The sequence below is a fragment of the Heliangelus exortis genome, chromosome 1 (assembly GCF_036169615.1).
Source record: "Heliangelus exortis chromosome 1, bHelExo1.hap1, whole genome shotgun sequence".
In the NCBI taxonomy this organism is placed as follows: Eukaryota; Metazoa; Chordata; class Aves; order Apodiformes; family Trochilidae; genus Heliangelus; species Heliangelus exortis.
Window position 1 is genome coordinate 120305343 of NC_092422.1, and position 22375 is coordinate 120327717.

Consider the following 22375-nt stretch of genomic DNA (forward strand, 5'->3'; position numbering starts at 1 on the left):
TGCTAATATAGGAAAGAGTTTGCAAGTGTCCTAGAGAATATGGAATAGTCAAAAAGAGAGGACAAAGTTGTAGAGAGCTTGAAAGACATCCAGAGGACACGGAGAAGTCTCAGAGAAACCATGGAAATTGATTAAAAACTGACATCAGAAAGATCACAGAATAGCCCTCCAAATGCCAGGATAGTACAGGTGGTCTGAGTTTCCTAGATGAAACAGTGGAGCCAAGCAGAAGAAAACAAAGCAACAAAGAGTCTGAAAGAGACATGAAGTAGCATCAAGGAAGGGAAGAAAGCCTGTAAGTGCCCAAGGAAACAAAACGTAGTGGTGTCAGAGACCAAAAAAGAAATAGACAGGGCAAAGGACCTCGTGATACTACTGAAAGGGCTCAGTGATAACAGGAAAGTATCAGAAATATTAAAAAGAGGCAAAGAAACTAGCAGAAAGCCTGTAAAATGCCATGGTGAGCATACTAGAGACTTGGACAATAACAAGAAAATAGCAGAGATTCTGTAAAAAGCACTAAGAGAGTACATCTGCAGCTGCTAAGAAAGGAAAGGGGCTAAAAAGGTTACAGAGGAGAAGGGAAGAAAGCAGGGAGGCTGAAAAAGTCCCAGGAGAAAAAAACAGCTGCTGGGATGCCACAGACCTTGAAGAGAGACTGAAAAAGCCTCAGAAAACCCTATTTAACTTCAGAAGAGTGGAAAGGGGGAACAGCAGAAAGAATGAGGGTGCTCCAAAGTCACTTCAGTGAAATGAAGGAACAGATGCAAAGCCTGAAAGGCAGCCAAAACAGCTTTGGGGAGGCTGGGGAAGAAGTGGAGAGGTTGAGAGAGTCCCAGAGAAAAAAGAAGTGTTGCAGAGCCTGAGAGACTAAAAGAGGACCTGGAAGAACCTCAGAAAAGATAAGAGTAGTCTCAGAGATGGTAAGAAAAGAGCGTAGCACCTATAAATATGAAGGATAACAAAGACTAGCCCTAGAAAGGTGGAAAGAAGTAGGCAAGAAAGAGATACAGAGAGTATATAGTAACCTGGGAGGGGAAAAAACCCTAAAAAAAAGTAACAAACAAACCAAACCAAAACAACCCAGAAAAACCCCACAAAAAAACCTGAAGAAATGCTGAGAAAGCAGACAGTATCATCACAGAGACAAGAAAGAAGCAGAAATGTTAAAGGAGTACAAGGAGAACACACAGTATCACTGGAGGGCCACGAAAGTAGGTGATGGACGAGAAGAATGCCATTGCGTGCAAAGTACCCTTAAGGCATTGAACAGTATTACCCCAAAATCAGTTCCCAAGAAACACAAATAGAAAACTTGGTTGTCAGTTTCAACAGCTGATCACAACCCTTTAAGCCCAGTAGTCCAGCCAATTGTTCACCCACCTTATCTTCCATTTAATCCAAACCATACCTCAACCATTTGGCTACCAGATAATATTCTTGTAATGGGAAACTGCCAAAGAGTCCAGTTAAACAACACTCACTGCCCTCTGCTCATTCAAATGAGGAGTTATCTCACTGTAGAAAGCTATCGGGCTGGCTGAGCATAATTTGCCCTTGGTAAATCTATACTGTCTGGTCACAATCAGTTTCCTGCCCTTCATACGACTGGAAATACTTTTGTGAGGATTTGCTCTGTGATCTTCCCAGAGGTGGCACTTGAAGCTGACGAGCCTGCAATTCTCTGGAGGGGGGGTTTCTTGCCTTTTGAGGAAGATGGTCAGGGAATGTGGAGGGTTTCTGTGTGCATCTTTAAGTCATCAGGAACCACCCCTGCTCACTATGAGCTCTCAAAGATGAGAGCAGCTTTGCAGTGATTTGGCTCAGCACCTTCAGCCATGTCACCTGGCCTCAGACTTGTGTATGTCCAGCTTGCCTTTTGCCCTCCAATGTAGTCTTGCTGTGGTAATTCATATCATTGCCAGATTTTGCCACTAAGCTTAGGGACCTAAGTCAGACCTTACACAAGACCAAGGCAAGGAAAGCATCATGTGTCCTTTGTCACCAGGTCTCATATGGCAGACTGCCCACTTCTTAGGCTGCCTTTTATCCCATGTGCATTCATAGAAGTTCTTCAGGTTGCTTTCCATGTTTCTCAATGGTTTCAAATCCAACTGAGCTTTAGGCTTTCCAGATTTCACCCCACCCTGGTTTTGGGCATTGCTTCTGTTCTTCCAGAGTAGCCCAGTCCCACTTCTGCCTTCCACACGCTTACTTACAATGTGCACTCTGCACATTGGTCAGGATTTCTCTGTTCATCTGTGCTGACGTTCTGCCAGGTCTGGTAGACTTCTTACACATCCTTGTGCTTTGAGGAGGTTGTACTTGAAGTCTTACCAGCTCTCATGGACTCCTTTGCCCTCCAGGATGACTCCCATGGGATACTGCCAACCAGATTTCCTCAACAAGCCAAAACCTGCTTTCCTCAACTCTACTGCTGTAATCTTGCTACGCGTCTCATTCACGGCTGGGAGGACCTTGGACCTATATCACAGCCTTGGTCGTAGTCCTGCCTCTGTGTCAGAGAGCAGTGAGGGTTTCCTGCTCCACCATGGAAGACTAATCAGGAGCAGAACACAATGACGAGGCAAGGCACAAGCTGTGGCCTCACCAAAAAGAAGCTGGGATGCAGAAAGGCAAGTCCAGGTCAGCATGAAGGCGAAAGATAGTGAGTCACACTTAGCCCAGTGATCCCTCAGCAAGTCCCTAGTGACAACGCAGATCCAATGTCACCCAGGAAGCTGAAACAATGAGTCTGGATCAGGTTCACAGCCAGAGCTGCTACACAGCTGTGATGTAGCACAGGTAGGAGCCCCCAGTAAGGCCTTCACTTAAAAACACTTCTCAAGGGAAAGCAGGGACAGGCCCTTGATTCCAGCTTTCTTCTAAACAGCTCATATCAGCAAAGGAGCTGGACTTTGACTCAGACACCTGAACTCTTACTTAGCCAACAAAACTAGAAGAGGAATGCACTCTGGGCACTGCCAGGCTGACCATATTTCCTTCTTCTCCTGCCAGGTCTCTCCCCCTACCACTAGATCAGGTTGCTCAACACCTCATCCAACTTAGGAGGGGGGCATCCACAACTTCCCTGGGCAACCTGTTCCAGTGCCTTACCATCCTATGATAGTAATGGATCTCCTCTTAACATCTAATCTAAATGTCCCTGGTTCAAGTTTTAAACCATTTCCCCGTGTCCTCTTGCTACACACCCATGCAAAAATCCCTATCCCAGCTTTCTTATAGGTCCCCTTCAGGTGCTGGAAAGCCATTATAAGGTCACCTTGGGGCCTCCTCTAACAACCCCAGCTTCCTCAGCCTGGCTTCACAGGGGAGGTGCCCCAGCCCTTTGATCATTTCAGTGTCTCTCCTCTGGACATGTTCCAGGAGCTCCATGACCTTCTTATGTTGGGGACTCCAGAACAGGACACAGCACTCCAGATGGGGTCTCACAAGAGCAGAGCAGAGAGGGAGAATCACCCCCCTGTGACTGGCTGTCTGTGCTTCTTTTGGTGCAGCCCAGGACCCAGTTGGCTTTCTGGGATGCAAGTGCACATTGATGGCTCATGTTGAACTTCTCATCCACCATCACCTGCAAGTTCTTCTTCTCAGGGCTGCCCTCAACCTTTCTCCTCCCAACCTGTATCATGCATGGGATTGCCTCGACCCAGGTGCAGAACTTTGCACTTGGCCTTGTTGAACTCCATGCAGTCTGCACAAGCCCACCTCTCAAGCCTGTCAAGGTTCCTCTGGATGCCATCCCTTCCCTCCAGCGTGGTGACTTCACCACACAGTTTGGTGTCAACAGCAAACTTGCTGAGCATTAATTTAATTCCACTGCCCATGTCACCGCAAAAAATGTTAAATAGCACCAATCTGAGTACTGACCCTTGAGGAACACCACTCCTCACACATCTCTGTTTGGACACAGAGCCATTGATCACAGCTCTTTGGGTGCGATCATCCAGTCAGTTCCTTATCCAATGAGTTGTCCACCCATCAAATCCATACTGATCCAATTTAGGGACCAGAATGTCATGTGGGACTGTGTTGAATGCTTTGCACAGGTCCAGGTAGATGATATCTGTTCCTGTGCCTTTGGTGGGCTGGGACCCCATCATAAAAGGCCACCAAATTAGGCAGAACTTGACCTTAGTAAAGCCATGTTGGCTATCACCAACCAACCCTTTCTTATCTGCATGCCTTATCAGAGGCTTCAGGAGGATCTGCTCCATGACCTTGCCAGTCACAGTGCTGACACTGACTGCCCTGTAGTTCCCTGGGTGTTCTTTTTTTCCATTTCTGAAAATGGGGGTTATGTTTCCTCTTTTCAAGTCAACAGGAACTTCATCAGAGTGCCATGGACAACTTCATCTGACAGTTCTTTCAGGAGCCATGAGTGAATCCCATAAGTTCCCATGGATTTGTTGTTCCACCATATTTTCTGGGGTGAGCTGAGTGGGAAAAACATACAGTCTTGCTGCTGTGCAGTCACTGCTCAGCAATAGCCAAAACACAGGTGTGTTTTCAAGGTTGTTTTAGTCACAAATCCAAAGCACAGCACTATACAGGCTGCTACCAAAAAAAAACCAAAACCAAAACCAAAAAAAAAAAAAAAGTCAGTACACTCTTACACATCACTTGAAATCTGGTGGAAATACATTCCACATCTCATAAGTCTCTCTCCCTTATTCCCTCTCCTTTCTTTATCAGGGAGGGGAGGGGGATTAAGAGAGAGCATCTGTCATTTGGTTTAATTGCTGGGCCAGTGTTAAACCCTGACACACAGGAATATTATGAGCCGTAAAAAACCCTTAGCAAAGCAGAGGCCCGTTGCTAAGCAGGAGGACGGCCGACAGTCAAAAGAACTAAAAGGCAAAGTTGTGGGCTACAGAGCAGTGAGGGGTGCTGGACCGGACCACCTGGCTGCCCAGATGCTACCCACGCTGCAGGGCGCAGACTGCCAGAGCCCGAACACAAATGTCACAGCAACGCCGCCTCCGGGCATCCCGCCAGAAGCCCACAGAAGCCGGCATCGGCTGCACCCGCTACCGCTACCGGTACCGGTACCGCTACCGGTACCGTCACTCCGGCTGTCACGACAAGGACTCCACCCCTCCTCCCAGCCCCGCCCACTCCGCCTCTTATTTGCATGCGAGGCCCCGCCCCTCGGCGCCTCCAGCCTATCGAGCGCGACGTCAGGCGGGTGCGGCCCCGCCCCTTTCCTCAGCCGCTGGTAACGGAAGCTGTCGGGGGCCGGGCGCTGGGGCGCTGGGTGTGCGGCCTGCCTGCCACCCGCCACCCGTCCCGCACACACTCCTCCCCGCGCCCCGGGCAGCATGTGGGGAGCGAGCCCGGGGTGGGCGGCCGATGCGGTGAGTGCGGGCGGCAGGGGGGACGGGGGGAACGTCCGCCTCTTTCGTCTTTTTCCTTCTCGGCCCGTCCCCGTCTTACGCGCGCCCCGCAGGCCGCTGCCCCTCCCCTCTCCTCCCGTCCGCCGCCGCTCGCCGTCGCGCTGCCAGGCTGGGGAAAGGGATAAGGGCGTAAGGCACCAGCTCCGGGAAGGCCTGCGACCCAGGTGGAGCTGGTGCGGTGCTTAGATCGACCACCCCGCCGTGTCCTTGAACTCCAATGGGACCAGCTCCGGAGGGGCTCGGTAACGGAGGGTGACCGACTGAGTAACTGCCGTCCCGTGCGGCACAAAGGGGGTAAGCGGTGACACAGCTGCGGAGGGTGTTGTCGTTTCATGTTGTGCCCCGCACGAGTGCTGATGCTCTTTGTCCTTCCCGGTTCCCCTCCTGTCTCAGCCAGGTCTCCTCCTGCTCAGGCGTTTTGCTATCCAAGGAGGAGCCAGACTCCTTTAGCACTGCTGGTGTTCCCAGCAGGGAACTCTATAAAGTTGCTGTTTGTAGGTGGAAGAGCCTTTGGTGGTAAAGCACGATCTGCCAAGGGGAAGCAGAGAGCACAAGAAAGCAGACGGAATAGCCCACTGGGATGCTTCTGTGTTTTTTATTAAGAGGGTGGTGAGACTCTGGAACAGGTATCCCAGAAAAGTTCTGTATGCCTCATCACTGGAAGGGTTGGTTGGATGGGCTTTGAGCAACCTCGTCTAGGAAGGATATCGAGGTCCTGGAGCAGGTCCAAAGGAGGGCAACCAGGCTGGTGAAGGGACTCGAGCACAGATCCTATGAGGAGAGGCTGAGGGAGCTGGGGCTGTTCAGCCTGGAGAAGAGGAGGCTCGGGGGAGACCTCATCACTCTCTACAACTCCCTGAAAGGAGGGTGTAGCCAGGGGAGGGTTGGTCTCTTTTCCCAGGCAGCTATCAGCAAGACAAGAGGGCACGGTCTCAAGTTGTGCCGGGGGAGGTTTAGGTTGGACATTAGAAAGAATTTCTTTACTGAGAGGGTGATCAGGCATTGGAATGGGCTGCCCAGGGAAGTGGTGGATTCTCCATCCCTGGAGATATTTAAAAAGAGACTGGATGTGGCACTCAGTGCCATGGTCTGGTAACTGCAGCGGGAGTGGATCAAGGGTTGGACTTGATGATCTCTGAGGTCCCTTCCAACCCAGCCAATTCTATGATTCTATGTCCCTGCCAAAGGCAGGGGAGATTGTGCTAGATTGTCATTACAGGTCCCTTCTGACCTAAACCATTCTGTCCCTCAACACACTGTAAATTGTGTTTATCATTGAAATGTAGATGTACCTCTGGAAAGATGAGTAGTAAAGCCATTCAGTCACAGCAACAAGCATTCATTCTGTTAGGAGGATGTTTTTGCTATCAGAGAAATTATGTTTAATTTGAGTTGTTCTGGTAACTCCCGGACCAGTAGAAACAGTACTACCAATGGGAGTTGAAAGGTCTTTTGTTGGCAGCATCATTGTTATTAAAATTCTTGTTTCTGTATCTTTCATAGTTGACATTTTGTCAGCTAGAAAAACCCACTGACAGTTTTTCTGCTCGCTGTGCATGCATCCAGAGGTTTTTTGGATGAAAAGCTGCCTTCTTTCCATAAACTATATGGGTTTGACTTAAATTTAATCAGTAAGTTGATTTTCTTCAAGTATTCTGCATTTGTGAACAACTTTCTTTTTTATGACTTTACATGTTCGTGTCTTTGGATCATTCTTCCATATGTCGAAGTATCCTGAAGTATACCTGCTTAGCCTAGATTTTGTGAATAGGGTCAAGTTGGGTTGAATTTAACATTTTTGAAAGCTATGGAATAACTGTCTCCTTAGTAAACAGTTTATTCTGGAGACTGTGTTGCCCCAAAGAAGAATGAAAGTGTTGACAGGGCACAGATTAACATATCTTCTTTGTCTGTATCTTGTTCAAAAGGCATTGCTCAATCGATTGATCAAATTCAAGGTCCTGAACTAGTGCTAGGGTGGAGCTGAGGTCTGGCAGTTTTATGGGAAGACAAGGAAACTAAACATTACCAAAAAAAATCCTGAACTGCATTTCTCTTAGCTTTAAACCACAGACTACCTTTGCCCTCTCTCTGTAGAAAAGAACATAGCCAAATATTTGTCTGAGAGGCAGAATCAAGTTGAATGTGAAAGATTATAATCAAAGGATGTTGACTGCTTATACTTTAACACCAAGCAAGTGTGGGCTCTTTGACTTTGTTTTGATCTGAGGAATAGATGGTGGCAGATGCCCTTTGAAGTAGAGAACAGCTTTGTCATTTCTTTCAAAATATTTTTCCATGCAGCTGATGTATTTCTAGTGTAATTCTGCTTGAACTTGAGGCAGCTACTCATGTACATAGCCTTGTGCAGGCTTCCATCTGTGCTAGAGTTGGTTTGTCCTGTGGTGCTGCAATTTAGAGATGTTACAGAGGTCCACTTCTGATTCCCTTGTTTTCTAAACATCTAGATTGTTGTAGCCCTTTGGAGCTTATTATTATTAAATTCTTAGCTATTATAACAGAGAGGTTTTTGGGATCATTTTCCAAACAACCACAGAGGTCTAACTCATGAAAAATAGGGGCAAAGGGTGGTTCTAGAAGAAGTGCCTTCTGCTCCCAATTCCTGTCCCAGTAACACTGGCCAGCTGGTGCCTACTTCTGGTCTCCAGTGTTTGCCTTCTTCAGGTCTCTATTTTTTTGTAGGTTGAAGTGTCCAGGAAATAACTGAAGCATCCAGGATATCAATTGGACATTGTTTGACTTACTTGTGCTGGAGGGTGTTTTTCTACTTCTTGGTGGCAAAAGTTTAGTTGAAGAAGTTGTTGGGAAGAGTGCCAGTCCTGGTTAAGTGGTTAGAGTGGATGAATTGCTGACCTTTTCTGGGAGTAGGGTAAGCTTCTTTCTCTGAAAGATTCCCTTCAGCCTACTTATGAGTTTTGCTTGGGGTTAGGTGTAGCAGGCAGTTTACATATTAGGAGATCCATGCAAGTAGGATCAAGTACTTCCTTTGCTTTCAGGATTTTATTGATGAATGAAGAAGGATCTGAAATCTGGCAGGGACTGTTCTTCTCAAAGTATTCCAGCATGGCTCTTGATAGGCTTGAACTTCTCTAGCTACTTTTTGAACTTCCATAAACTTGCAGTATCCACAGGATGCCATGGAAAGGAATTCTACAGATTGTCTTCTGTTCTATGAAGAAGTTTTTCTTTCACTTGTTTTGAATTTGACATGTGCAACCTTTGGTAGGTGTCTCCCTCTTATACTGGAATAAAATTGGATTAGTTGTTTCCTATTCAGTTCTGTCATGATTTTGTAGTCCTCTGCTGTATTCATTCCTCATTCCTTTTTTTTCCATCCTGCAAAACCCCAATTATGGTCATCATTGCTCATGTGGAGGCCACTCTGGCCTTTGGCATGAACATTCTCTTTAGTTAAGAGTACAGAGAGCTAGTACTTCTAAGGTATTAATTTTAAGTGGGTGCATTACAGGGGAGATAAACCTTCATACAGTGTTGAAGAATAATGCAGTGTGGTCTTGCACAGTTACACTTTTATATTCTTAGTTTTAATTTTTTTTTCTAACAAGTTCTGGCATCCAGTCTAATTTGTTCACTGTTGGTGAGTACCTAGTAGATGTCTTCATCAAGCTCTTAGATGTAACCCTAATACCTCATTGCTGAAAGGTCTGTAACTCAGAGCCTGTTATGTATATGATGGCATGACCATCAGTATGAAATTAAGACCCTCTCTTTGATCTGATGAAGCCTATAGCTCTTGCTTTTACTCACACACTTACAGACATTTGAGACAGTTTTGGGAATGTTTAACTAACTTCAAGGATAATACTGGATAAATAGCAAATTGAGATTTTGTCTCTGAGAAAGAGAAAACAAATCTGCCCTTCATCTGCCAGGCAATTTTTTAAGTATTGCAAATTCACTTTGTTTTGCTTTTGTATGAATTTCTCAATGCATTTTTGCAAGCATAATCAAAACTTTTTATGTATGTGTGTGAATTTTCAGGAATTGCTTCAAAGAACATCAGAAGATTGTTTTCCAAAGATGGAAACTTCAGTAGAAGAGATGGATACCTCTGATACCCAATGGGGCTGGTTTTATTTGGCTGAGTGTGGCAAATGGCATATGTTTCAGGTAAATAACAATGAAGTTATATTAGCTGTGATGGATTACAAATATCAAACCACCTAGTGCTGAATTTGTCTAAATGTGTTTTTTTTATTTATTTTGAAGACTGATTCAAACAGTCATTGCTCTGTTAGCAGCGAAGATATTGAAAGGAGCTTCCAAACAAATCCACATGGTTCTGTTTCTTTTACTACTGCAAAATTTAACTACACACTGGACTTTTCAGGTATGTATCTCTTCATAGACTTCATAATAGCAGGTGGCAGATACACCATTTCATTTGTTCATCCAGAAAATAGTGTCCTCATATCTAATGTCAAAACTCGTGATTGGAAATGTCCTCTTTACTGGAAAGTACATAGGAGTTTCTAGAACTGGCCTCCCTGTTATATTTTCTAGTGTAGTTTATTAATAAAGTAGCTTGTCTTCTTTAGTAGCATTCCATCATGTTACTGCTCCTTACCTCAGCTGCAGGGGTGGTATGTAGCATACATCTATGGGACCTGAAAGTGTAAAGCTTTTTTCTTTAATCTGCAACTGCTAGAAAGCTTGAAAAACCTCTTCCATTCCATTCTGAGTCTATGTAAGAAATGCTGATATGAAGGAAGTTTTATGCAAAATACTGACATCAAAGTGACTTACTAATTCAGCAGGTTGTTTAAGCCAATTCTATTGTCAGCATAACAAGGTGGCAGGCAAAACGATTTTCTAGTAGATTGTAAAGATCTCACTTGCGCCATACATGCACATTACAGAATATTACAGGATTTTAATCTATTTAGGTAATTATAAATGATTCTGTCCTTTGATCAAAGGTTCTAAATAGTATTTCACAGAGTCACATAATGGTAGGGATTGAAAGGGACCTCTGGAGATCCTTTAGTACAAACCCCCATAGTAGGATCCTCTGGAGCAGGTTACACAGGAACATGTCCAGGTAGGTTTAAGTGTCTCCAGGGATGGAGACTCCACAATCTCCCTGGACAATTTGTTCCAGTGTTCTGTTAACCTTGGAGTAAAGAAGTATTTTCTCATATTCAGGGTAAATCTCCTGTGTGCCAGTTTGTGTCCCTTACCTCTTTTTCTGTCACTGGACACCACAGAGAAGAGCCTGGCCCCATCCTCTTGACACCTGCCCTTTAGATATTTATAAACAGTGATGAGATTCCCCTCAGCCTCTTTCTCTCTAAGCTGAACAGCCCAAACTCTTAACCATTCCTCATAGGGCAGATGCTCCAGTCCCTTAATCATCTTAATGGCCCTGTGCTGGACTCTCTCCAGTAGTTCCTTTTCCTTCTTGGTCTGCAAGGGCTAGAACTGGCCTCACAAGGGCAGAGCAGAGGGTGAGGATAAGCTCCCTCGACCTGATGGCCATACTCATTTTAATGCACCCCAGGATGGCAAGGGCACACTGTTGTCTCAAGGTGAGCCTGTTGTCCACCATGACTCCCAGGTCTTTTTCCCCAGAGCTGCTTTCTAGCAGGTCAACCTCTGACCTGTACTGGTGCATGGAGCTGTTCTTCCCCAGATGGAGCACTCTGCACTTGTCCATATTGGACTTCATTAGCTCTCCAGCCTGTCCAGGTCACCGTAGATGGCTCAGCCTTCTGACATGTCTGATACCCCTTCCAGTTTTGTATTATCAGCAAACTTGCTAATGATACACTGTCCCTTCATCCAGGTCAGTATATTGAACAGGACTGGACCCAGTACTGGTGCCCCTGAGGGGGCACCATTAGTCACCAGCTGGACTCAGCCCCACTGACTGCAATTCTCTGGGCTTTGTCCTTCAACCAGTTCCCAATCCACCTCACAGCCTAATCATCCAGTCCACACTTGTCAAGTTTGGTTGTGAGGATGCCATGGGAGACAGTGTTAGAAGCCTTGCTGAGGTCGAGGTAGACCATGTCAACTGCCCTCTCCTCATCTGTGTATCTAGTTATGCCATCGGAAAAGGCTATCAGATTGGTCAAGCATGACTTCCCCTTGGTGAACATATGCTAACTTGTTCTGGTAGCCCTCCTGTCCTCAATGTGTTTTGAGATAGCACTAAGAATAAGCTGTTGAAGGTGAGGCTGACCGGCCCATAGTTACCCAGGTCCTCCTTCTTTCCTTTTGTGAAGATTGGGGTGACATTGGCTTCAATCCAGTCCTCAGCCACCTTTCCTGTTCTCCAGGACTTTTCAAAGATGATGGAGAGAGAGGTCTAGCAATGACTTCTGCCATTTCCCTCAGTACCTGCAGGTGCATTCTGTCAGGGCCCATGGATTTCTGAGTGTTTGGTTTACTTAATTGGTCCCTACCCCAATCCTCTTCAACTGAACCAAAGTCTTGTTTTTGCTGGACTTCTGTGACGTTGGTGGTATGGCACTCCTGAGGGTCAGCCTTAGCAATGAAGAGTGAAGTAAAGAAGCCATTCAGTAACTCTGCCTTCTCTGTACCCTCCATCACTAGGATACTTCTGTCACTTTGTTCAGCAGAGGGCCCATGTTCCCCTTGGACTTCCTTTTTCCTTCAATGTACTTGAATAATAGAATCATAGAATTGGCTGGGTTGGAAGGGACCTCAGAGATCATCAAGTCCAACCCTTGATCCACTCCCGCTGCAGTTACCAGACCATGGCACTGAGTGCCACATCCAGTCTCTTTTTAAATATCTCCAGGGATGGAGAATCCACCACTTCCCTGGGCAGCCCATTCCAATGCTTGATCACCCTCTCAGTAAAGAAATTCTTTCTAATGTCCAACCTAACCCTCCCCCGGCACAACTTGAGACCGTGCCCTCTTGTCTTGCTGAGGGTTGCCTGGGAAAAGAGACCAACCCCCCCCTGGCTACACCCTCCTTTCAGGGAGTTGTAGAGAGTGATGAGGTCTCCTCTGAGCCTCCTCCAGGCTGAACAGCCCTTTCTTGTTGTCTCTTGCCAAGTTGAATTCTAAGGAGGCCTTAGGTTTCCTTTTTGCACATATTCTGTTGACACTCTTTTTATTCTTTATTTCAAATACAAAAAGTCATGACTGCGTAAAACAGCAATGTGCTGCGAGTAAAGTATTATATAGAAAAACAAGGAGTTTTATTTTTACTTGTGTCGAAAAGTTTGTTTAAAAAAAAACTTTGCGTCTTGAATAAAAGCACTAAATGCAAATTCTAAATAATTGTAACCATTTGTAGATCGTGATGTCTTGCACTAAGGATAGCAGTATTATAGTTTGTCATTCTAGTTGTATTAAAATCAGTGGAAATTTTGCAAATGATTTAGTGGGGCTATATCTTAGCTGGATATTTTAACAATAAACATTTTGCTTGTGTAATATTTGTACATTTTGCCAACTGGTATAAAGGACAATGATTTAGGCCAGTATTTAGAAACATTTTTTTAAAATACTGACTTGTTAATTTTTAAAAGCAACTTTGTGTGTAGTAGTGTTTATTTTTTAAAGTGACACTTAAATGTTTCATATGCTATAGATTAATTCCAGAAACTTTCATCCTAACTCTTCTTTTATGCTCAGTGATGAAACAAATCAACCTAACTACCCTTAAGCAACGTCCAATAAAGAGAGCTCCTTTTTCTATCAGCGCTTTCAGGTAAGGAAATAAAAGGAAGACTCATTATTTTTATTTTATTTCTGATTCTTCTAAATAAAATGAAACAAAATTATGTTTCCTGTCTACTGTCTGTATTTATTTGGGTTTTGCATCAAGCAATTTGAGAGGTGAATCCAGGTGTGATATCCAGTCAAGTGAAGAAGGAAGATACTTAAAACAAGAAGTGGCAAAAGAATTTTTAGGGTTTTTTTAATTTTTTTTTTTTTCTGAGAAAGTAAGGAACTTGTAGTGGGAGAGGTGTACTGAATACTAGTATGCTTTGGCAAGTTTCTTAAAGCTGTGCCTGGCCTTAGTCATTGGAGTCCATTGCTGTAAATATCTGTCAAATCAGAGCTGCTGTGGAGAAGCAGCAGCAAAAAATGCTGTAGTTTGTTCCATTGTAATAATAACTTCATAAATTATTTAGAAGTATTACTGAAACAGTAAAAAAGATTGAGTTATATTTTCTTTTTTAATAATTTTCTCTAAAATTATTTTAAATTACTAGAAATTGCATCATAAAAACCAGATTGTTTTATGAGTTTGATTGCTTTAGATTGTAAGGTTTTTACTATTTGATCAGTCATCAGATGTGAAGCTGTGCTGATGGAAATCTGATACTCACTAAACAATGAACTGGTCTGTGTAGTGATACTATCACAGGTAAAATTGACTGTATGGGATATATGTTTTTTTTCCCCAAATATTTTCTTAGGACTCTGAATTTTAGTCTGACTATACATTCAAGAAGTTGTTCTGCCTTTTTCATAAGAAATGTAGGAGCTATCTTTTTACTCTGGCATTCAGTACGGTCTGCTTGGGATTTTTTTGTGTTGTTCTTTTTGTTTGATTGGTTTTTTTTACTTATCAGCTGTTTTTTTCAATGCATATTTGCCAATGAGAGCAGGTAATAATGTGGCAATTCACTTTTGGTTTTTTGTTTCTTGAATAATTGCATTCAGTACTCCGTTTCCTTCTAATGAAACCATTCTTTACTTTCAGGAGATGTATTCTTTTAATCCTCATTTTAAAGCTTTAAAGCTGCTATTTATAGGGTATGCTTAAAACATACTGGGGTTTGAGGGGTTTGTTTAAAACCAAATTCAACTATAATGTGTGTGTATTTCTAACATGATCCCTTTAAGCACTTCAAATTTAAACCCTTCAAATGAGGGCTCAGTTTCCAGAGGCATCGATTAGTTGTAATTCCTGATAGTTTGGAATGTTCAGGCAATGTCTACACCCTCACATTTCTGAATTAGTGTTGCTCTCCTGATGTTGCAGAACTTTCTGACCATCTCTTCTGATTTCTCTTCCTACCTCTGGTGGGTGGATGGTATAGTAAAACTGTTCACTATTCTGGTTTCTTTATAATAATCTAAGGCAGAATTTGAAAATAAGACCTCTTGTGTTTGACCTTACTTGTTAACAACAGCCTTTTTTTAAATTAAAACCCTAAATAGTTTTGTATGAGTTGGGGTGCTTATTCTTCATACTGTATTGTTCAGAACAGGAGTTAAACCTGATGTCTTTGATGTGATGTGTTTTTACCTTTCTCTGTTTGAAGTTTCATCTGTGAAAATGAGGCAATCCCTATGCCTTCACACTGGGAGAATGTAAACACTGAGGAGCCATACCAGGTAAGAGTTGGTATGCAAGTTTGTCAAAAACATGTAATAATGAAATAATGTATTGAATTGAAATCGTACTAACCTCTTTTTTTCCAGCTTATTCCATTGCAAAAGAAAACAAATGAATATAATGAAGTTTCTAGTCTCTTTGGAAAAACAATGGATAGCCACCGAATTAAAAGAATTAAGAGAATACAAAATCTAGACTTGTGGGAGTTTTTTTGCAGGTGAGATTATTTCTAAAACCAACAGTCTTAGGATTGTTAACAGAACAGATCTTAAAGACAGGCAGCAGAAATATGTTTAGTTGCTTTCTTATTAATGAACACGTGTTACTTTTAATTTTTTTAAAATTTTCTCTTCATTCTACTGTATTCAAATTTATATTTTCAAGGCTGTGGCTTCAACAGGTGTAGAAATGTAATACTTACAGATAATGTAGAAATACACTAAATGTAGCAGAGATTAGACTGATGCATTAGAGATGTTCAGTTTGTCAATATGGCATATGCCCATTATCCTTGCAATAAAGTAAGGAGAACAAAAATAGGCTTTTTGTAAAATAATTCCCTGGCAGGCTTGTATTATTTTAATTTTAGCAAACAAAGCAAATGAATATTTGTGATTTGTTTAATTTCTCAACTTTATGAAACCTAGGAGAGAAATCATTGTCCAGTTAGCAAATATTGATGTAATTTCCTTTAAGCTTAGTTTACTACAAAAGTTTTTTCTAAGTTCTCTGCTTTTCTGTCTTCGTATTGTGCTGTCCTGGAAGAAGTAGGATGGTGATGAGTTCTATTTCCACTTATTTTGTAGTATCATTCTCGGGCAGATACATATATTCAACCAGAGTTATTTGTGTAGCCTCTAAGAAGGAGGACATATGGAATCTTTTTAAATTTGTATAACACTATTAAAACCAATTGAACTAATAGAAATAGTTAGGAAATAACTAAGCAGATGTATATTAAAATTTTCAGAAGTTACAATTTTTTGAAAGAGATGTAATTTATTGGTAAATATATATCATGAACAGGCATAAGGAAATGCATTTAAATTCTTGGTTTAAGAAAGTTAGCCTTCTCTCAAATGCAGATTTATTTGGTTATATTTGCCTGGTTAAGTATTAAGGCTTATTTACTTTGTCTTTTGTTTCAACATCTGTCTTTCTACAAATAAGTTTCTGTAGATGTGTATTTCTACCCTCTTAATGCCAATATTAATTTTTTTATAATAGGAATAGCAAGTTTCATAGTAAATGCCCTCTGAGTCTCCAGTGTAAATGGGTGTGGGGGGAAGTGGAAGACCTTTTTTGCTTAGCTTAGGAATTGATGTAATTTGGCGAGTGTACTGGTTTTCCTGACATGTCAGTGAGTAGAATTTGTGGTGCAACAGCTCTCTATCTGTGGATGCTTCACTAGAATATTCTCAACGTACAAAACTGAGAATGGGAATTATAATTTCATGATTCAAGAGTATTACATTGTTGCCATATAACTAACTACAAAACAAAGTACTTCTTAGTACCTGCATGGTATAATAGGTATATGCAGTTGAGGCTTAGTTGCTTTTCTTTTGAGAGTAAAATACTGCTGTGAAGTAGATGGGTTTACATGCATTGATAAAGAAATTATTGCCTGGTAGTATATTACAAGAAGTAGGTATTCAAGCAATCAGATTCACAAAAAGTTCTAATGCTGTCCCATGTGGTAAGTGAAAGTAACAGAAGATGAATCTTAGTCTAGCATATTTTGGTCTGTGCATCTCAGCTTGGAGTAGTAGTACAGCAAGAGTAGGAATAAAGTAGGAATAAGGCAAGTAGAAAATGACATTTGATCAGAGATTGCTGACCATCTTTAGAAAGAGTTTGTGTACTTGCTTGTTGTACAGAAGGCATGTGTTTGTGTATTTAGTTTTGCTTTAGGTTTCTCTGTTAAAGTTGTATAGCAGAGCTTCCTGAGTCATGGAGGAACTTAAAATTTGTTCCACTGGATTAGCTTGTCACTGTTGGTGGAAAGTTCTAAGACTATGTTTTTCACAATAGTTGTGCTCCTTGATTTCTGTCCCAAATCAATTAAGAAGTCCTGCTGTGGCATTTTTGCATTCTGCAGAACCACCTTCTCAGTTTGCTCAGTATGTTCCACTACTGGTGAGGAACAATTGCTACTTAAACTTTTGTGTTTTTGCAAAAGTGTTTCATTTCATTGATAAGGTCAGTGGCTAAATTTAAGCATTGCTTGAATGATTATTTGCACGACTCTAGTGGTCAAAGGACATTTGCCTGTTAAAATAGTTCTCATATTCATGACTATTTTAAATTGGCTTATGAAATCAACTGCTTGGAGATAGTAAAGGGCTGCTAAAGAATCTATTTGGACAATTGATTATTCCCCTTTTCTAGAAATTTGTTGTGTTCCCCTATTTCAAGAGGAGTTACTCTAGGCTGCCTTTCTATATTGTAATAGATCAGCAGCCAACTACAGTGGGCTGCTGACTGAAAAATATCCAGCATTACGAGCCCTTTGCCCAGAGGTGTTGCCTCTTGCATGTAGTTTTCTCAGGGTGCAGGAAATCTTGGCTCCTGGGTTTTGTTGAATTGCTAATAGACTGGAACTTGAGTGCCTGGAACCTCCCTGCCTCTGGTATGAAACTTCACAAACGAGATTATTAGGGAAACCTCTCAGATGCTTTGAGATTCTACTGACATTCTTCTGATTTGGAAAGCAGTTATATGGGGAAAAAAACCATGAAAAGTATGGAGTTGGCAAGACATAGTGCATAGACATGCACTAAATGGAGGAGAAAAATAAAGCTGAACAATAAAACAGAATAAACATATATCTCAAGTATTGCAGGATTTTAGTTTCTGTGAAATTTACCTCTTAATAAATGATGCATAACTGCAATGTAATATCTTTAATAAGACAAATAGTCTTTGCTGCCTGTCTTTTTCCATGGACCTAGTAGATAGGACTTCAGTCTACATCTAAACTAGGTCAGTTGAAGTGTGCATTCCACTTAAAAGCAAATTGCTTGATTTGATAAACTGAAGAATGTGCCAGATAAACCTAGGTATGTAGCACAGTGCCCCATGCACTTCATGGGTGTCAGTACACTTTTATATACGTCAGTGCATGACTTACTCTTTTAGAAAGTATGTGAACCATAAATTCAGCAAACTGCTATGCAATAATAATTTTGAAGTAATTTTACCCCCAAATGTTATGTAATTTTATTTTTAATACTTTTGCAGTTTTACCTGAGTAATTATACTCTGTTATCCCTCCCACCATGCGACTTATGTAGGTGGAGGGAACAAAATGGGAGAGAACTGTATCTGCAAGAAATGACAACATGGAAACTAATGCCAAATTAGTAATGTTTATTATATTGGTATAAAAGACCTGTTTTCCTCAGAATTACTTCTGAAGATAGTCCACAGCATCCAGGAGTATGTGATTTCTAAACATGTAACTTAAGAATTCTGATCTGTTGGAAAACTAGAATCATGTAGATACTTGTGAAAGTGCATTGTATGGAGTGATTCAGGTCTGTCCTCTCTGCATTTTTTTCAGGATAGTAACTTAATTTGATTGTACAGATGTTTGTAATGCTGTATTGTATGTTCTCCATAGGAAAAAAGCTCAGCTAAAGAAGAAAAGAGGTGTCCCAGCTATTAATGAGCAGATGTTATTTCACGGCACCAGTAATGAATTTGTAGAAGCAATATGCATTCATAACTTTGACTGGAGAATAAATGGGATGCATGCTGCTGTATATGGAAAAGGTAAATATTTTTCTCACATACAACAGTTTGGTATTCTTAACAGTTCAACATTGTTAAGTGTTTCCCTATAGTAAGTTATTTGTGATGTGCTGCCTGTGTTTAACCAAGAGCTGTTTAATATATTCTTTTACATCAAATGTAATTAAGAAAGTTAGGATGCAGTAAAGAATGTAATTGTCACAACTGGCTGGTAGGACCAGGAGATATGGGGAAGGGATGCTCAACAAAGCAGTGTTGATCATAAGACTATCTCCCTATTAAAGCATTCACACTGAAAATATTTGGTCATGTTGCTGTAATCTTAATGATTTTTTTAAAAATTGTATTGCTAGTGAACACAAGAGAACAGAAATCTTTCATCATCCTGATACCTGTACCTATGCTCTAGTAGTTAAACTGTCACGATGAGAATGTCATCAGCTTGCTTTTGTTTAAAAGGGACCTATTTTGCAAGAGATGCATCATACTCCAGTCGTTTCTGCAAAGAGGATATGAAGCATGGAGATACTTTTCAAATTCACGGTGTCAATCCACAGCCTCATCTGCACAGACCAGATAAAGTCATGTTTCTTGCTCGTGTATTAACTGGTGACTATATCAATGGTGATTCAAAATACATGAGGCCTCCTTCAAAAGATGGAAGTTTTGTGAACTTGTATGACAGCTGTGTGGATAATACCTGGAACCCAAAGATCTTTGTTATCTTTGATGCCAACCAAATCTACCCTGAATACTTAATAGAATTTTCTTAAGTTTGAAAGGAGTCGAACTGGATATTGTTTGTGTCTTTTTTTTATATACCTTTGTTCCTTTTGTAAAGATAACAATATGAAAACATGAAGCATAAATGGAGAGAGGTGAAAAGAAAGCTGGCATATGTTTATGGAAGAGGGATGCTGTTAAACATTTAAGAGACATCGTCTAACTTTTTAAAAATCTGTGAACTTTCACTAATACATTTTTCAAATGTATAAACTGTTACAAATTTGAAATTGCTTCGTAAGCCTTAAATACTTTGGGCATTGGCAAGTTTTCAAAGGCAAGGTTTATGTTCTAGTTTTTTAAAATATATTACAAGTATTTATTAATGTGGTAGAAAGATACCTCTAATAAAGTATGCATATCATTAAATTAATATTTTATAAAGATTGTATGTAGAACATAAAAATAACAAAGCCAACAAGAACCCAGGGGACCTGGCTGCACATGTCTGTTCTGTATTATACATTGCTTTGTGTCTCTTAGTCTGGATTATAAACCTGCAAAAAAAAATCCATCTGGAGAAAAATGATGAAGGACCTATAAAGTTCACCAATGTTCTTATATTTAACTTGATCATAACTGATATAGTTGTAACGTTAAGGACTATTTTTTACATGTTGAAAGAGCAAAGGAGACGATATTTGGGTTAATTAAATACCTAAATACATGAAGAGCCTGAAGAAAAGGCAGTAGAATGATCTGTATTGGTCTGTCATGGAACTGTTAATGGATTTTTTTGATCAAAGGCTGTGTTTAAAATCTATTGTATTTAAAAGGTGCTGTGGCTGCCGTGGCCAAGTCTGCTCAAGACCCAGGCAACTACAGACGAATCAGCCTTACCTTTATCCCTGGAAAGGTGATGGAGCAGCTCATTCCAGAGACCATCTCTAACCACTTGAAAGAAAAGGTTATCAGGAGTAGCCAACGTGGATTTACTAAGGGGAAATTGTGCTTGACTAACCTGCTTGACTAACCTACAAAGGCATGACCAAATGGGTGATGAAGGGAGAGCAGTGGATGTCATACACCTTGATTTCAGTGAAGCTTTCAACACGGTCTCCCAAAACATCTATGTAACAAAACTCAAGAAATGTGGGATAGACAATTGAACTGTGAGGTGGACTGATAGCTGGTTCAACATCAGAGTTCAGAGGGTTGTGATCAGTGGCACAGAGTCAAGTTGGAGACCTGTGGCCAATGATGTTCCTCAGGGATTAGTACTGAGTCCAGTTTTGTTCAGTATCTTCATCAATGACCTGGATGTGGAGATGTTGTGTGCCCTCAGCAAGTTTGCTGATGATACAAAACAGGGAGGGGTGGCTGATACACCAGAAGGCTCTGTTACTATCCAGTGAGAACTGGACAGGCTGGAGAGCTGGGCAAAAGTCAGCCTCATGAAGTTCAGTAAGGGCAACCTGAGGAGGAATAATGGCAGCCACCAGTACAGATGAGGGGATGTCCTGCTGGAAAGCAGATCAATGGAGAAAGACTTTGGGGTCCTAGTGAGCAGGAAATTCTCCACAGGTCAGCAATGTGCCCCTGTGGCAGGGAGGGCCAATGGTATATCCTATAGTGCATCCTAGGAAAAGTGTGTCCAGCAGACCTAGGGAGGTTCTCCTCCCCCTCTACTCTGCCCTGGTGAGACCACATCTGGAATACTGTATCCAGTTTTGGGCTCCCCATTTCAAGAGAGACAGGGATTTGTTGGAGAGAGACCAAAGAGAGCTATGAGTATTATTAAAGAACTTGAACACCTCTCACAAGAAGAAGAACTGAGAGAACGGGGGCTGTTTAGCCTTGAGAAAAGAAGACTAACAGGGGATCTTATTCATGTCCATAAATATCTGAGGGATGTGTGTCAAGAAGATGAGGCCAATCTCTTTTCAGTGGTGCCCAGTAATAAGACAAGGAATAATGGGTTTAAGCTAGAACATAGGAAGTTCCAGCTCAACATGAGGAGGAACTTTACTGTGAGGGTGATGAAGCAGTGAAACAGGCTGCCTAGAGAGGTTGTGGAGTTTCCTTCTCTGGAGACTTTCAAGACCTGCCTGGATGTGTTCCTGTGTGGCCTGCCCTAGGTGATCCTGCTCTGGCAGGGGGGGTTGGACTGGATGATCTCTGGGGGTCCCTTCCAACTTCTGACATTCTATGATTCTATGCTCAAAGTCATATTAAACCTATAGAACTGAAAGCAGAATATAACTATGGATCATAACTGAGGACGTACCAAACATCTCTTTATTCTTCCTAGTGCTGTTATCTTTGCCTGTCAATGGATCTTGTGTAAGTTTGGTGTCTGTTTTTTTTTATAATTTCATGGTGGCTTTTCCTTTTCTTCCTAAACCATTTAGGTCTAAGATGCATTTTCCTTTGTTTTAGTGCAACAGGAAGTACGATTTCTGATCCCCGTTGGAACTCTAGATTCTACTGTTTTAGGCATGATTTGTGTTTGATTCACTACCATGCTAGTTCAACAAATGCCACATTGTTCCCCACATGATATAACATATTTAATAGCAAATTGTGCATGTGTATTACAGATTCCTTTTTATTCTTGTGAAGTATTCTACAGAACATAAACTTAATGCAACTAACAGATGTATGTAATGTTCTCCCTTTGATTTGGTATTTGTTTCTTTGGAGGTCTGAACTGACCTTTTGAGTTAGAAAACAGAAGCTTCTTTTTTTAGTATCTCTTGGAATCAAAATACTGTAATTCATACTAATCTATGTGACTTTTCCAATTGTTTGCATGGTGGTGTCTTGTTTATTACTTGACTCACTTAAATTGAATGACAGATTCTAATTCTTGCCAAACCACCACGCAACTATAGTTTCAGCTCTTCTTCTAATGTACTTTTCTGCTTTCTGGTGTCCATTGTTGTGCTGATCAGTCTTTAATACTGAAATTATCTGTAAAGTAGCCATCCTTTTGGTGGCAAGGGGAGAGTGGTAAATGTTGCAAGAAGTCCAGAACCGTATAAGTAGCCTATACAAGAAATAACTCTCTAACTAACCAATACAAGAAATAGGTTGACTTAATAAAAGGA

The 22375-nt window shown here is 41.5% G+C and overlaps 1 protein-coding gene across 1 annotated transcript; it reads left to right on the plus strand.

Annotated features, from left to right (window-relative positions):
• Positions 1 to 5209: 5209 nt before the first annotated feature.
• On the plus strand, positions 5210 to 21927 carry PARP11 (poly(ADP-ribose) polymerase family member 11). The gene is made up of 8 exons (XM_071762684.1): positions 5210 to 5375; positions 9438 to 9566; positions 9666 to 9786; positions 13070 to 13145; positions 14713 to 14785; positions 14873 to 15003; positions 18412 to 18563; positions 19002 to 21927. The coding sequence occupies exons 1-8, from the start codon at positions 5340 to 5342 to the stop codon at positions 19313 to 19315; spliced, it is 1032 nt and encodes a 343-aa protein (XP_071618785.1). The 5' UTR covers positions 5210 to 5339; the 3' UTR covers positions 19316 to 21927.
• Positions 21928 to 22375: the final 448 nt, after the last annotated feature.

Coding starts and splice junctions, on each gene's coding strand:
- PARP11 (XM_071762684.1), top strand. CDS start 5,340: ATGTGGGGAGCGAGCCCGGGGTGGGCGGCCGATGCG. Junction 13,146..14,712: donor TTTTCTATCAGCGCTTTCAG/GTAAGGAAATAA, acceptor CTCTGTTTGAAG/TTTCATCTGTGAAAATGAGG. Junction 14,786..14,872: donor ACACTGAGGAGCCATACCAG/GTAAGAGTTGGT, acceptor CTTTTTTTCCAG/CTTATTCCATTGCAAAAGAA.